Source organism: Dromaius novaehollandiae, chromosome 3 (assembly GCF_036370855.1).
Source record: "Dromaius novaehollandiae isolate bDroNov1 chromosome 3, bDroNov1.hap1, whole genome shotgun sequence".
NCBI classification, from domain to species: domain Eukaryota; kingdom Metazoa; phylum Chordata; class Aves; order Casuariiformes; family Dromaiidae; genus Dromaius; species Dromaius novaehollandiae.
The window spans coordinates 72,140,995-72,154,215 of NC_088100.1; the positions used below are offsets into that span (position 1 = coordinate 72,140,995).

General features: G+C 38.5%; 2 protein-coding genes across 6 annotated transcripts in view; one reads left to right on the forward strand and one right to left on the reverse strand.

Moving 5' to 3' along the window:
* The window catches only part of LRP11 (LDL receptor related protein 11), a 46,197-nt gene that overhangs the window by 21,324 nt on the left and 11,652 nt on the right, over window positions 1-13,221 (forward strand). For 2 of the 4 annotated variants that reach the window (XM_064509163.1, XM_064509165.1), the window contains exon 7: window positions 5,556-5,627. In XM_064509163.1, the coding sequence (XP_064365233.1) occupies window positions 5,556-5,627 (72 nt within the window). Of the gene's footprint in view, window positions 1-2; window positions 1,630-5,555; window positions 5,628-13,221 lie in introns of those variants that run through there. The other 2 variants (XM_064509166.1, XM_064509164.1) reach the window with 2 other exon arrangements.
* Window positions 6,892-13,221, reverse strand: part of PCMT1 (protein-L-isoaspartate (D-aspartate) O-methyltransferase) — a 37,694-nt gene continuing 31,364 nt past the window's right edge. For both annotated transcript variants that reach the window (XM_026111284.2, XM_026111285.2), the window contains exon 8: window positions 6,892-9,126. In XM_026111284.2, coding sequence (XP_025967069.2) covers window positions 9,114-9,126 — 13 coding nt within the window. In that variant the 3' untranslated portion in view covers window positions 6,892-9,113. The remainder of the gene's footprint in view (window positions 9,127-13,221) is intronic.

Below are 13,221 nucleotides of genomic sequence, written 5' to 3' on the forward strand. Positions count from 1 at the left end.
AGGTGCTGTATTACCTTTGGCCTTAGGCTTGGCCATCACTGCTTTACTGCTGCTTATGGTTGCTTGCAGACTGCGTTTAGTGAGACAGAAGCTTAAAAAAGCTCGACCCATTACATCCGAAGAGTCTGATTACCTCATCAATGGGATGTATCTCTGAAAATTGGATTTAGGTTGCTTGTTTTCTCCCCTTTCTCCTGTATCCATAAACCTCTGCCTCTAAAAAACAACCAAAATCTTTAGCTAAGTTTCAAATTTAGAAGAAGCCTACAAGATAAGAAACACGTTCTTCCCCTTTGATGATACACACACGGTCGGAAAATAAGCAGTGTTCAGGCAACAGAGAGTAGCTCCAGTTGACTCTGTGTAGCAGACACTGCAAGGTGGAGAAACCTCCCTAGCTGGGGGGACACCTGAGCCTTCCCCATGGAGGCTGGGGCCCAGGTGGCCGCAGCATGCACCCAAGGGCTTGGAGGCCGAAGCAGCCAGGCCCATCACCAAGTTGCACTGGCAGAGCTGCAGAGGGAAGCCTGGCGGCACCCTGCCCTGCTCCCCTCCGTGCTGCCACCCCATGCTCCACTCTGTGTACAGGGGGACACTGTAGAGCAATGTGTTACTTTACCATCCAGCAAAGACTGGTTTGTGTCAGTTCCATGTGACACACTGGGAATATTTTCATTAAAGGATTTTGTTTTGCTTTTTTAATTAAAAGCAATCACTAAGCACCAGCTTTTGTAACAAAATTTGGGATTTAAGAAACAAAAAAAAACATCTTTTTTCATTCATAGTGTAAACCTCTGTGCAGCTATCAGTCGCGCATACTAAATGCTAAAATGAAAAACACAAGTACTCAGAAGATTGGTTTGGATTTACCCAGTGCCGACAGCAGTCACGTCTGATTCTAGAGCTACGTCTGTCCCTGGAGCTCATGGCTTGTTCAGCCTTTTCCATCCCTAGCTCAACGCATTCCACGTTGTGAAAGAGCAGCAGGCAGTGCCTTTCATCTGAGGGACTGGCCAAAGCCTTGGTAGCGGAGACAGGCTTTGGTCTGTTGGAGATTAAAAAAAAGAAAAACAAAGTTAGCGCTCACTGAACTGATGCAGTCAGTGCGACTGCTGCTTCTGCCACCGCAGGTTGGGTACTCAGGACTACATGCTCCATGCAGTGCAGTTAAAGCCCCATCCTGCTTCCCCAGGAGCTTAGGATTCTTGCTGGTTAACCCTTAGCTCCCTGCAAAGCTTGGAAGCTTCAGCAACTTGCCCCCTCACCCCGGTAAAATTCTCATAGAATTATAGCAAGTAATTGATATGTGTGAGTGAACTTCAGATGTGTTAACAGTAAAATGTGTACAGTACATGTTATATATACATATATACATATATATATATATATACACACACCGTGCTGTCTATCTTGTTTGACTGTCCAAGGATGTCACATTCATCAAGGGTGCCAGTGAAAAAAGAAAAGAGACAGATGAGGCATGCATCTTTTTGTATGTCGTCTTTTGTACTTCAGTAACTTCAAGTCAACTAGAATATTGCCATGGTATACAAATAGTTCTTCAAACAAACTTGCTCGGTCTTGATTACCTTTATGTAAAATAGCTCTAATAAACCTATTTTATTCTTATATTTCTTGCACTGCATTTATTTTCAGCTACCAGCTAAACTTGCCTATTACATTCCTCTTAACAGGTAGGAAAAAACAGTTTCAGACCAGACAGAAGTGTATTTCTCTTCTCTGTGAAACAGCCTTAAAAGAAGCTGGAATTTGTATGGCAAGGGGTATTATTGAGTCATGTTGTTGTAGCAAGACTGAGAATAGGGCTGGGAGTTCCCGTCTCCATCCATGATCTGTCTCTCAAGAGCAATACTTGAACTGAACATGAAAGCAGTAGAGGGGCTAACTCTGCCAACCTGCCAGGGAATGTGGTTGTCAGTGCTGCTTGCCCAAGGCAATGGGCCAGAGCCCTCCTGCCAGCTTAGGCCAAGTCTAGTTCACACTTCAGCATACACTGGGGCCAGGAGACTTTCTGCTTATACTGGCCGTTTATAACTTAGGAGCGCAGCCTCTTTTCCATCACAGCCTACAGCATATGTGGCAAATAGCACAAGACCCAAGAGACTACCTTATAAGTACAGCCTTCTAAGAAAGAAGCACTGCCCATCTGGTTGGTGCATTTTTTCCCGCTAACGAAAAAATTACTGTCTTGCTTTGTCTGGGTTTTTAATTAAACATATAATCCTTCTTTGCCACCCTCCCCTAGCAGCAAGAAATGTAGTCTTTTTCACGCTGTGTCCGTACTGCTCCCATTACCAAGATCCCTGACTCCGGCAGCATAGCCAGCAGGAGAACCAAAGGTTTGTTTTTGTTTCTCCGGGAAGGACAACAGCCAGCTCACGCACGGCGGAGAGCGCAAGCCCGTGAGTACAGTTGTGAGAAAAGCCGCCCAGCTTTCCAGTAGCTTTACCTGACAACGGGCTTTGTCACAGTGCTGGTGTTAGAGGAATTAACCTTCGTGGATTTTGCTTATGACAGCCAAGAGCAAACATCTCTTGCAGTGCAGCATTCCAGGTAGAGCTTCAGTCAAAGAAGCAGACAGCAAGCGTAGCAGGGGCGAGTGGCTATCAGTGTATTACTGTTGCCAGTTTCTTCCTAGAGACATTTCTTTTTAGGAGGTGAAAAGGTGACAGTTACTACTACATAGGACACCAACCTAAGGCCTGTACTTCTCAGGTAATCGAAAGCTCCACAGCTGGACTGAAATGAAAGAGTTTGCACCTTAACTGAATAGGCATTTTCAAATTCGATCAAGAGCAAGATGACAAAATTAACAAAATAACAGATTCACTTGGCAGCTCATGCAATTAATACACACTGGCCTCAATACTCTCTGCTTTCTACATGCTGCTTGACTTCAAAGGAGTGAGGCTGAATGACTGCGCCTGAGCACACTGAGCAATAGTAGAGAAAGCTGTGGCAAGACAGGGTAGCTGAAGCACTGAAGGTACTGGCACCTTCTCCTCAGGCTGCTCCCAGCCATTGCCTCCTGCTGGGTCTTTGATCACAAAAGGGGGCACCCAAAGCTTGCAGATACCTTGCTAACTGTTTTCATGGCTTCTCATGCAAGCTTTAGGAGCTAGGGAGCTTTATACAGCGTTAATTTTATTACAGCAGAAGCTGCATATTCTGTGCAAAATTGGTAACTACTTGAGGTCTGTCAGCTCTGGTTTTTCTGTCCTGAACACCGATTTTTTTTTTTTTTACCTAAATACTGATTTTTTAAATTATATATATAGATAAATGTCCCTATACTTAACATTTTATGAAATGGCCTAGGAATATGCCCAGTCCAGCTATTCTAATTACCAGTATCTTTTAGACAGATATGCAGGGAATATGAATTGCTTTGATGGCATGTAGCTGGAGATATTACTACTCTGTGTATTAAGGAAGGTCATAATTTATTTTGCGAGTGTGTATTTTAGCATTGGCTACAATATATAGTTCAGTTTGGTGGCTTTTTCTATTCTAAGTTGTTTTGCCTTTGTACCTGCGTACAAATTATTTTAAAATAACAAACACAACACTGACCTGAGTTTTAGCCATAATTAGGAAACAGGTTTTTTTCCACAATGCAGATTGCATGCTGCCCAGTTTTGCAGCCTGAACATCCCCCTGTAGTCTTTCCATAGCACTGCAGGGCTATGGCAGCAGCAGTTCCAAAAACACATTTGCAAAACAAAAAGGCTGAAATAGGTCAGTGTGATGCTCTATTTGCTTTTTTAAATCCCAGATAAAGCAAAAAGGTTTCAATCCAAAACTCCATAGCACGAGTCAGAGGCATGAACCAATAGCGACACACACACACCACCCCAAACAAAGAGAAAGCCTTCCTGGTAAGCCTCCACAGAATTTACAATCATGCAGCACAAAAGTTTAAGCTTGCTGCTCTCTTGAGCAGCAGGAACTGGGAATTTTAGGTTTCTAAAGGCAAAAGCTAAAAGAGTAAAAGCAAAGGAAAAAAAGTTAGAAAAGCCGCAGAGGGAGCTGACAGACATAAGAACTGGGCAGAGGCAATAAACACATGATGATTAGTATGAAAGAAAAGAGCCCATGAAGAATCAGCTTGACCAGAGTGAGAAAAGGGAAATGTGCTGTAAACAGGGAATGTTTAGGGAAAAATGTGTAGAAGTATTTTTGCTGGGTTTTTTTCCAACTAGTATGACTTAAAACAGGTCAGAAAGTGAGAAAACAAGGCTACAAATAAAACATTTGTAATGCAACAGAAACATTTGCTGAACATCTACACTGAAATTCAGTGTGAAACAAATGAAAAGTCTAGAAGAACTAAATCACCACAAAAAGTCAGTTCAGAGAAGTTTTTAAAAATACCTGTTAGAATTCTAATTTTGCATTTGTAAGGCTCATGGCTGACAGCTATAAATCACTCATAAGTCAGTGATAGAGTATTTTGAACAGGCTGAGAAACTGAATAAATAAGACAGAAAGATTCAGTACTGTGAAGAATTGTGGATCAGAGCTCGTAAGCATGTCATCAGCTTCTAAGCCAACAGGAATTTATAATCCTGTTTTGATCAGGACAAAGCAAGACATTTTAACATAGTTTCTTCACACCTGCCAGCTCCTGATGCACAGAAGAGACATTTGAGATGTTTAACTTGAAATCAGATGACTGAACAACATAGATGTAAAGAGAGCAGGAATCTTGAATGGGTGCAGGACTGGAAAGAACTTGAAAGAAGGCAGAACAATGGAAAATAGACACTATGGGGAAAGTATACCCAAAGGCTAATTTTATGCACAAGAGACTACTTTCCTTATGCTGCCTCTACAACCAGAGGAGACAGGCTTCCCCAGAGCTCTAGTCAGAGTCTTAGCCTAAACAGATGCTCTGAATCAGTTGTTTCCATAACCAGAGGCCTTTAAGGGTGTCCTCTTAGTCCACCAGACACCTGAAACAGAATTTATTGATTAACCTCAAATGCTCTTTCTCCATTAGAGCAAAAAAGAATGTGGCAAAACATGGTAAACAAGACACTTCACCTATACACAATAAAGAAACATAAGGTGCAAACATATGCCTAATCATGACTGAAAATAGGACTTCAGCTTCTCAATAACTTCAGGGAACATTTTCAAGAATATGTAACAGGTCAGTTCCTCAGAAGCACATGGTGAAAAGGGTGGTACTACAAAGAAATGATCAAAGTAAGGTCACAGAGAAACTCTGTCAGCAGTCTTTATAAAAATAACAAGTTTTTGCTAAAGCAGAGGTTTGGTAAAAAGGCAGAGGATGAAATCATTCAAGTTTTAATTTTGGAGTAATGAGACACAGCATTTTCTTTAATTTTTCCCTCCTGAAGTTTTCAGGCAGCTTAAGCTCTGCCATACGCGTTTCAGCAGTTACTAGCTCCAGTATCCCTCTGCATGCTTCCTGTCTCTCAGGCAACACTTCCCTTCCTTCTTTTGGTCCCTTTTTTGTTCTGCACTATAGACTTCCATGACCTCACTGTATCTTTTTTCTGAGCCAGGACCACTCCTACTCACTTCACCAGACTGCCTCTTCCACATCACTTGGGATGAAGAAACAGGGTTCTGCAGAGGTAAGTAGTATGAACCTAATTGCATTATAGTATGTCCTGCCTCAAAAAGGAGCTAAATTCAACCAGACATGCATATATACAAATCTTGAGCTTAGTTTTAAGTTACTCTCTCATCCTTTGCATCATGTCAAAATAAAGTGGGAACTGCAATCACATCCTCTTTCTGTGAGTCATGTTTAAATCAAATGCAGCAGAAGATTCTCCTAGGGCCCATTAATGAGTAAAAAGGAACAAAACACCACTCTGCTGTAACAAGGGGTTTCCACCCTCCTCTGTGGCAGAATGACAGAATCAGTTCAGAGTTTTCCTCAGGACATCCTAATGTGCTTCTTTATGCCAGTGGTTAATTCCACCGCAGCTCCACACTCTTAAAACCCTGGAACTTGCCAGCCTGTCACAAAAACTGCACATATTGCGAGAACCGCTGCCAGCTGGATGCTCTGGTGCCTGTTGTTCAGAGCCCCCCAGCGTTATTGTCCATTTCAAACTTGCTGACTTCAAAGAAATTGCAGGAATCATCCAGGTGACCACAGGGTGGCCTGATGCACACCCTCTGTGCATTAGTTTCTCTTCAAATAAATCAAGTAATGGTCTCTATTCTCTTCAAGTTGGTTGACTAATTTGAGTGGAAGTAGTAAATAAACAAGGAATTCCTAATACCTAAACAAACAGCAAACATCCATACACTACACCAAATCACTCTTCTCTGCCCAGCACTCATGACTCTGGATTTCAAGATGCACATGCTGTTGGCTCTTCCGCTCAAACTCTGGAGGCTTTCTACTGTCTGATCCCTGGAAACAACCGGATGTGTGTCTAGCACTGGGTCAGCCAAACTGTTCTCCCAAGTTGTTCTGGATTAGTGATCATTAAAATCTAATGAAACACCACTGCACCTCCTATAAAGGGAGAAACTTTTAATCATAGCAGCTGGCAGACCAAACACTCTCAGCTAGCTGTAATCAACAATTTACAGCAGGAACACACTGCATACAGGTCTGGAACTCAAAAGGCTCACACAGCTTGTTCCCTAAACACATTGGTGTGACTTAAAAGAAACTCCAAACAGTGACATAAAACCCCACCATACTCCAGATGGTATTACTAGGCTTGGTATCTGCTGCACTACAATTAACTAAACATGGATACCTATTTGTGATCATTTAGTAAAGCAGTATTTTTATAAATGATTGCTTTCTTTTGGGACATGTGAAGTTATGTGAAGGCAAAAAAAACAAAAACAAAAACAATCCAGACACATAAATACAGCTTCCTCTCAATTTGTTTTATTTGGCAAAGTAGCAATTCAGACAGTTCATACAGCATTTATTCAAGCTCTTCAAATCTGCATTTCAACTTGTCCTCTTCTCCAAGAAGCTTTTACTTCAGAACCATTGATCCGTCATGGAGGGGTCTTCATTTTTCAGTTCCTAAATGCTACTCCTTGATACTCCTTTCTGTCTCAGTAACTCGACCATCATCAACCCCTTGTGTGCAATGGGCATACTAAGCCCAACAGCCTTGGTCCCTGAAGTCTTCCACTTCCTGAAGTGGTTCGCTCTCTAAAGAAATTGTTGCCAGGTCTCAGCTTTATCACCTCTTTGAGTTAGGCTAGTTTGTTACACTGTGTCCAAAGACAAGAATTTGGATACAGTTGAGCTTATCTTTCATTTAACTGATTAAATTAGTGAGAAGATGTAAATAAAGGTGAACTCAAATTGAATGATAACAGCGACCAAAAGGTTGAACATTAGCATGCATCATTTAAGATATTTCACTTCAACACCAAGAACTAGATTCACAGTCGATTGTGGGTTAGTAAAAGTTTGCCAAAGGCAAGTGGGTTTTTCTGAATTGTGTTTTCTAGAACACATATCATTTCCTTTATAAGATTGATCTTTGTGTACGTGCTCCCAGGCTGCAGTCAGATCAGAAGGTGGCATATTATTTTTCAAAACATCTAAATAAAGTGATACATAGCTTTTACACAGGAATACGATGGGACTGACCTTCAAAAGCAAGGTTATTTAAAATGTTCTTCTGTCATGTTCAAAGGCCTTTGACTTCTACCTTTATGTTGTCAGTTATTAATCCTATCACAAAAATGTTGCTGTTCTGCCATAAGCAGTCAGATACATTTTGCAGTGGTCACTACGGGTTGCTTTTATGCAGGTTATTTTACTTGATAATCCTTTTTAATCTTAAAAAAAAAAAAAAAATATATATATATATATAATAACATGCAGTTTACTCTGGTTACTCAGAGCTGAGCAAGAACACCACACTTCCTCCCTTTCCCAAAGCAGCTCAATTTACTCTCTTACTTTGTTTTCCTGTTGTCATCTTACAGCAGCAAACCACAAAACTTGGGGCAGAAAAAAGTTTACACCATTCCAACTTTGAAAATTGAACAATTACATCTCTATCTGTATTTAAGTGCTCAGGATTTGTTATTCGTTCAGTACCTATCAAGTTTTCCTTGTATAACAAGTTGAATTCATCTTCTAAAAGCTATACCAGAACTTTTCCTGGTTGAAAAATGGGAAAGTTAATAGAGTAGATAGTTTTGTCAAAAGCACCTTGCATTTAAAATTAATCTAGAAGTTCATTTTATTGGAATCCAGAGATCTGTGTCACTGTAGTCTACCACATAGTGATCCTAATCCTCCACACAACAAACACACAACCCCCTTCTTGCTTTTAACTTTATTTGGCAAAGCAGCACTGCAAAAACTGTTCAGTGACTGGGACATAGCTTATATTTATGGAGTTAAATCCACACGTATCGTATCAACAGTGAGCTATAAAACAATACAGAGTTTTGAGACTCCGTTAATTGTTTTAGACGGAAAAGGGAAAACCATGATCATTATATCCAACTTGAACAGCAGAGTTTAATAAGAGCGGCCACCTCTGATGTCTTTAATATATACAAATGCCTGGTTTTAAGGTAATAAAGCAGCTGATTGTATATACTACATGCTAGTCTATGACACCATGTCAAAAAGCTTTAAAAAGGAAGTTCATCTCCTTTTAGTAGCATCTAGCAGACATCGGACACAGAAAACCTGGTATTACTTACGTAGTGTCGTAAGGTGCACAGAAGCAGTTTTACCAAGGGACAGAGGAGCTGAGACTTGAGTGTTCAAGTACCCCCATCAAAATTAGCGTTCACAAGCTATAGGTCTTTATCTGCAGTTTTGCAGAAATTCATTTCTTTGAACAGATTAAAGTAAAATAAAGGCATGTTAAATGAAACAGTGCCCACATAAAACTCTCCACCATTTCTTTATCAGATTTGCCTTGAGCAATTAAAAAAAAAAGAAAAGAAAAAAAATAAAACAAACACCACGCTTTTCCATGCTGATAACAACAGTATAACAAAGTCCAAAACAAGCTGCAATGCTGTTGGTTTTCAAAAAGCTTTTAGAACTGGAGATGAGCAGTCCACTCTAACACTATGTTTGGGTCAAGATGATGTAGCTTTTACAATTCATCCCTGCAGAAAGAAAACACATGCAATTATGATTCTTCTTCCCTAGGAATTCACACCTGAACATTTTTTATATTGAATCAGAATACATGTAATGCTCAAACACAGCAGCAAAATTTCAGAAATCTCTTCAAGCATTTCAGCAAAAAGGAAAGGCAACAGCAATCCCATAACATCTCATACTATTGTGTGACATATTGTGAAATACGGGTCCTTCCTCTGTCTTACCCTGCCTGGATCATCTGCTTCAATGAACATCCCCTACCTCCCAAAACACAGTAGCTTAAAATAGTTAAATGGCTACCTGTTATCCAAACTCTGTTGCGTATGTGCTGGCAAGAAACTGGGCCAACTTACTAAACAGAGTATTGGCAAAAAGCATTCTCAAGAGCTACCAAAATGGCAAGTTTAACTTCAGCTGCGGTCTCTCAGGAAAGCTAGGAACAATCTCGCATCAGCAGTTTACAGCTTGTACCATCCATTTTACTTCCCAGAGTAACTCTATTAGCTCATGAAGGAACTGTATGCTAAGTCAGAAATATGCTAAGGCAAGGAGAGCAGAGGGTTCTTTAAAACAAAGATTTACATAGGAGAAAAAGGGTACATCAAAAAGTATCTCTAAATCACTATGAGGACTCTAGAAAATGCAGGCTTTTGTTCCTACAGGACATTTAAAACACACCGAAACAGAGAACCCATATTCCAACAGTGAAATTATGATGCATTAGTGATTTATTTAAATATTTCTAAAACATTAATTTTAGTACATATTGTCCATCAAATATGAAAGCTGTGCACCATTCCATTACTATGACTGTTGGAAAATTCAAATCAAAGCATTTGCTTTCTTTCCAAGGCACAAACATTCCATAAACTGACAATGAGCTCGCTGCAATTTTTCTTTTAGTAGATTCATCATCCTCATTAGTGAAAGCAAACACTGCTTTAATCAAGAAAAACTTCACTAATGTGATTGCTGGCCTAATACACAACAGTATTTCCACCTATCATGCAAACTAAGTGCTACATGCACACAAGCAAAAGCTTTAAAGTTACAAAGATATTATCTTTCACGAGTCATATAGCATGGAATGACAGCATGCAAAGCATTTAAAAGAAAAACTGAAAGGGCTGTTGAAACTAGTGCTTAAATTACTAGTCTTCTGTCTAATACAGCTGGGATGTGAACCTTAAGATTTGTGATAAATATTTGCATTCTTTGCACTTTGCACTGCCTTCTAATAATGAAGAACTAAAACTAAATAAAGCTTCAGAGTGTTCCAGTAATTTGAGAAAGCAGAAAACAGCAAAAGGGAGAAAAATAAATCTTGGCAGGGTTAAAGAAAAATCTGTTTATAGCCAAATGTTTGAAAGTTCTCCATATTTGCCTGTTTCACAGAGGAGTTGCTTGTTTACTTCAAACAGATGAAAATAAACCAACATCTGATACTAGGTTTAAAATGCAGTGCAGGTGAACTTAGGACAAGTACTTCATTCATCTTTAATGCCTCCAGGAGCTGCATCACCAGTTAACATTTACAGAATGGAAAGTATATGTAAATAATGACTACTGTTATTGCTGTTTAGCCTCATATGCTTACTTGCTGACGTGATTTTCATCCTGAATCCTATCATATCAATTTAAAAACATTCTCACAGCTTTATAAGAGACTGGCCTTTTACTGTGACAAACAGTTCTTAATCCTTTAAACCCAATCTACATGCTCAAAAATTTCTAAGCATATGAAAAACTCCACGCTTGCTCTGAAACCGATAAACAAGACAATTTTACCCATCCACTAAATTTGACAAGGTTTTTGCAAAATGCTGCTATTGCGCTAAACATATTTGAAATATTTTTCTTTTGCAAAATAATTTTTGCTCTTAGAATTCAAATGAGTAATAGATATTATGTCAACATTTTAATTGTTGGTGTTTTGTGTTAATTAAGCTATTTCTGACAAAATGAATAATGTTCCTTTAAATTCGAGCATAACTTAGCTCAGAAGTCACTGTCAAAATAATGATTTTTTCATATTCTGCTTATCCAAACATTTACTGTATTAAGGGGATCAGCTTCCATCAAGGGATTTTTCCCTCAGTCTTCATTAGCTGTTGAATCTAACAGAAGCATGCCAGCCCATAACAATCCATAATATATGCCACAAAATTCTGCAGTATTTATTTCTACTATAATGAGAAACCGATCTCATGTGTGCACTATTGGATTACCTATATTTGAAAGTTAAAAAAAGTCTTAGATAATCAGATAGATAGCAGTACTCTGCCTGCTACCTAATGTAAACAGTTTGCAGACTCAACTATACACTGCAATATAGAATCAGTTGATCTTGACTGCAGTCATACAGATCAGAAGCTGCCAAGCTATGAAATTTATCAGGTTTCAAGAATAGCCCTACTGTTATAACAGGATACTAACCTATCCTTCCAGTGTTAAAAGATTTATGCTGCTACAGAACTTACAAGCAGACTCAAAGAGAGACTGCCATTTCCTTGTTAGAATATGCTGCTGTTGTCTAGAACCATTGGAAAGATCTAACAACTTGTATTTTTCTCCCCTTTTCTGGCGAGGACTATTGGCTATGATTCTTGGACAACACAGGTAATTTCCCTCCACCTTCATACATGCACTCTTTGCAATCTGCTTACTAGCTCCTGCTCAGTAAGCAATACATATATATTTAGGTTTAAGTCATCACAATAGTCCTTCTCACTACCTTGGAATTCTAGCAAGAGAATCACTCGTCTAATATTGTCAATTCAGGCATCAAGGCAGCTTTATTAAGCCCAATTCAAATCACATTTCTAAAGTCATTAGCTCAAAATTGCTATTCTATAATAATAATAATAATAATAATATAGTTTGGCTTATTAGTAGAGAACATATATACCAAGAGCATCCCACATTTTTTATTGGGAGCATACAACAGAAAATCAAGAAAGAGAATCTCAGAAAATCTGACAGGTCTCATTTCAGGGATATGTCACTGTTCATTATTTAAAAAGAACACAAATAACAATAAGATAAGAAATCTACAACAGAGGTAAGTCATGAAATTTCTTTTATACAAATATGATCTGTCTCTATCTTCTTGGTGGAAAGTATTCAAATTAAATATTTCAACAGTATATATACATATGTAATTTGCACTTTTTGATCCACTTCAGTTTTCTTGTCATTAGGCAACACTTGACTTTCCCTTTTTGATATATTATTTATGGAAATATGCTATCATTACTGATACTGCATTTCTAACTCCTAGGATTCAGCTACCCTTTATATTTGCAGCATTTTCCCAACCAGTGTTTCAGTAGCCAATTATTTCTCCCTTCAAAATTTTAAAAGGTAAATAAAAATAGACCCAGTATTTATACCTGAAGCACTTTCATCTGGTAAGGTGCTGTTACGAAATATTTATTATGATCAATCATCAGTTTGAGAAAGTTCAAAAGACAAAAAAAAAAAAAAAAAAAAAAGAGATGAATTTTCTCTGCAACCTGCTACACAAGTTACATCACATGCATACTTGTATGATATCAATTTTACATTTAACCCAAAGTACTTCTTGCAGAGATTCTTTCTGCCAAAATAAACTAAAAACTTTAAGGTTAATATTTATTCTACATAGTCTAAGGAATTCTGGACACAAAATTCCTGCTAATTTCAACTGAAATTGGACAACTAGCTCACTAGAGGCCTTTGAAGCATTAATACGATTTTCTAAGCAGAAACATGTTAAAATATTCACTGATAAATGCATTTTTCAAAAGGGTGTTTAATCATGTTGCATGTGAAGATAAGTGGGATATAGTAACATCCCTAATCTATTCACTGTAGTTTTTGCTGAGAGGGAAGGAAAAAAAAAAAAAACAAAACAAAACAAAAAAAACCACAAACCACACACAACACCTTACTGTCACTATGATTTTGTAGTTGATCAACAAATATGAAGTCAGGAAGACATTTATAAATCATTTATACTAATGCAATATTTGAAGTCAATCAAAATGTAATATGTTAGTTTCTTTAAACAGTTTTTGTTTGGAAATAAAGACAAGCTTACAATAGAGACTCATTAC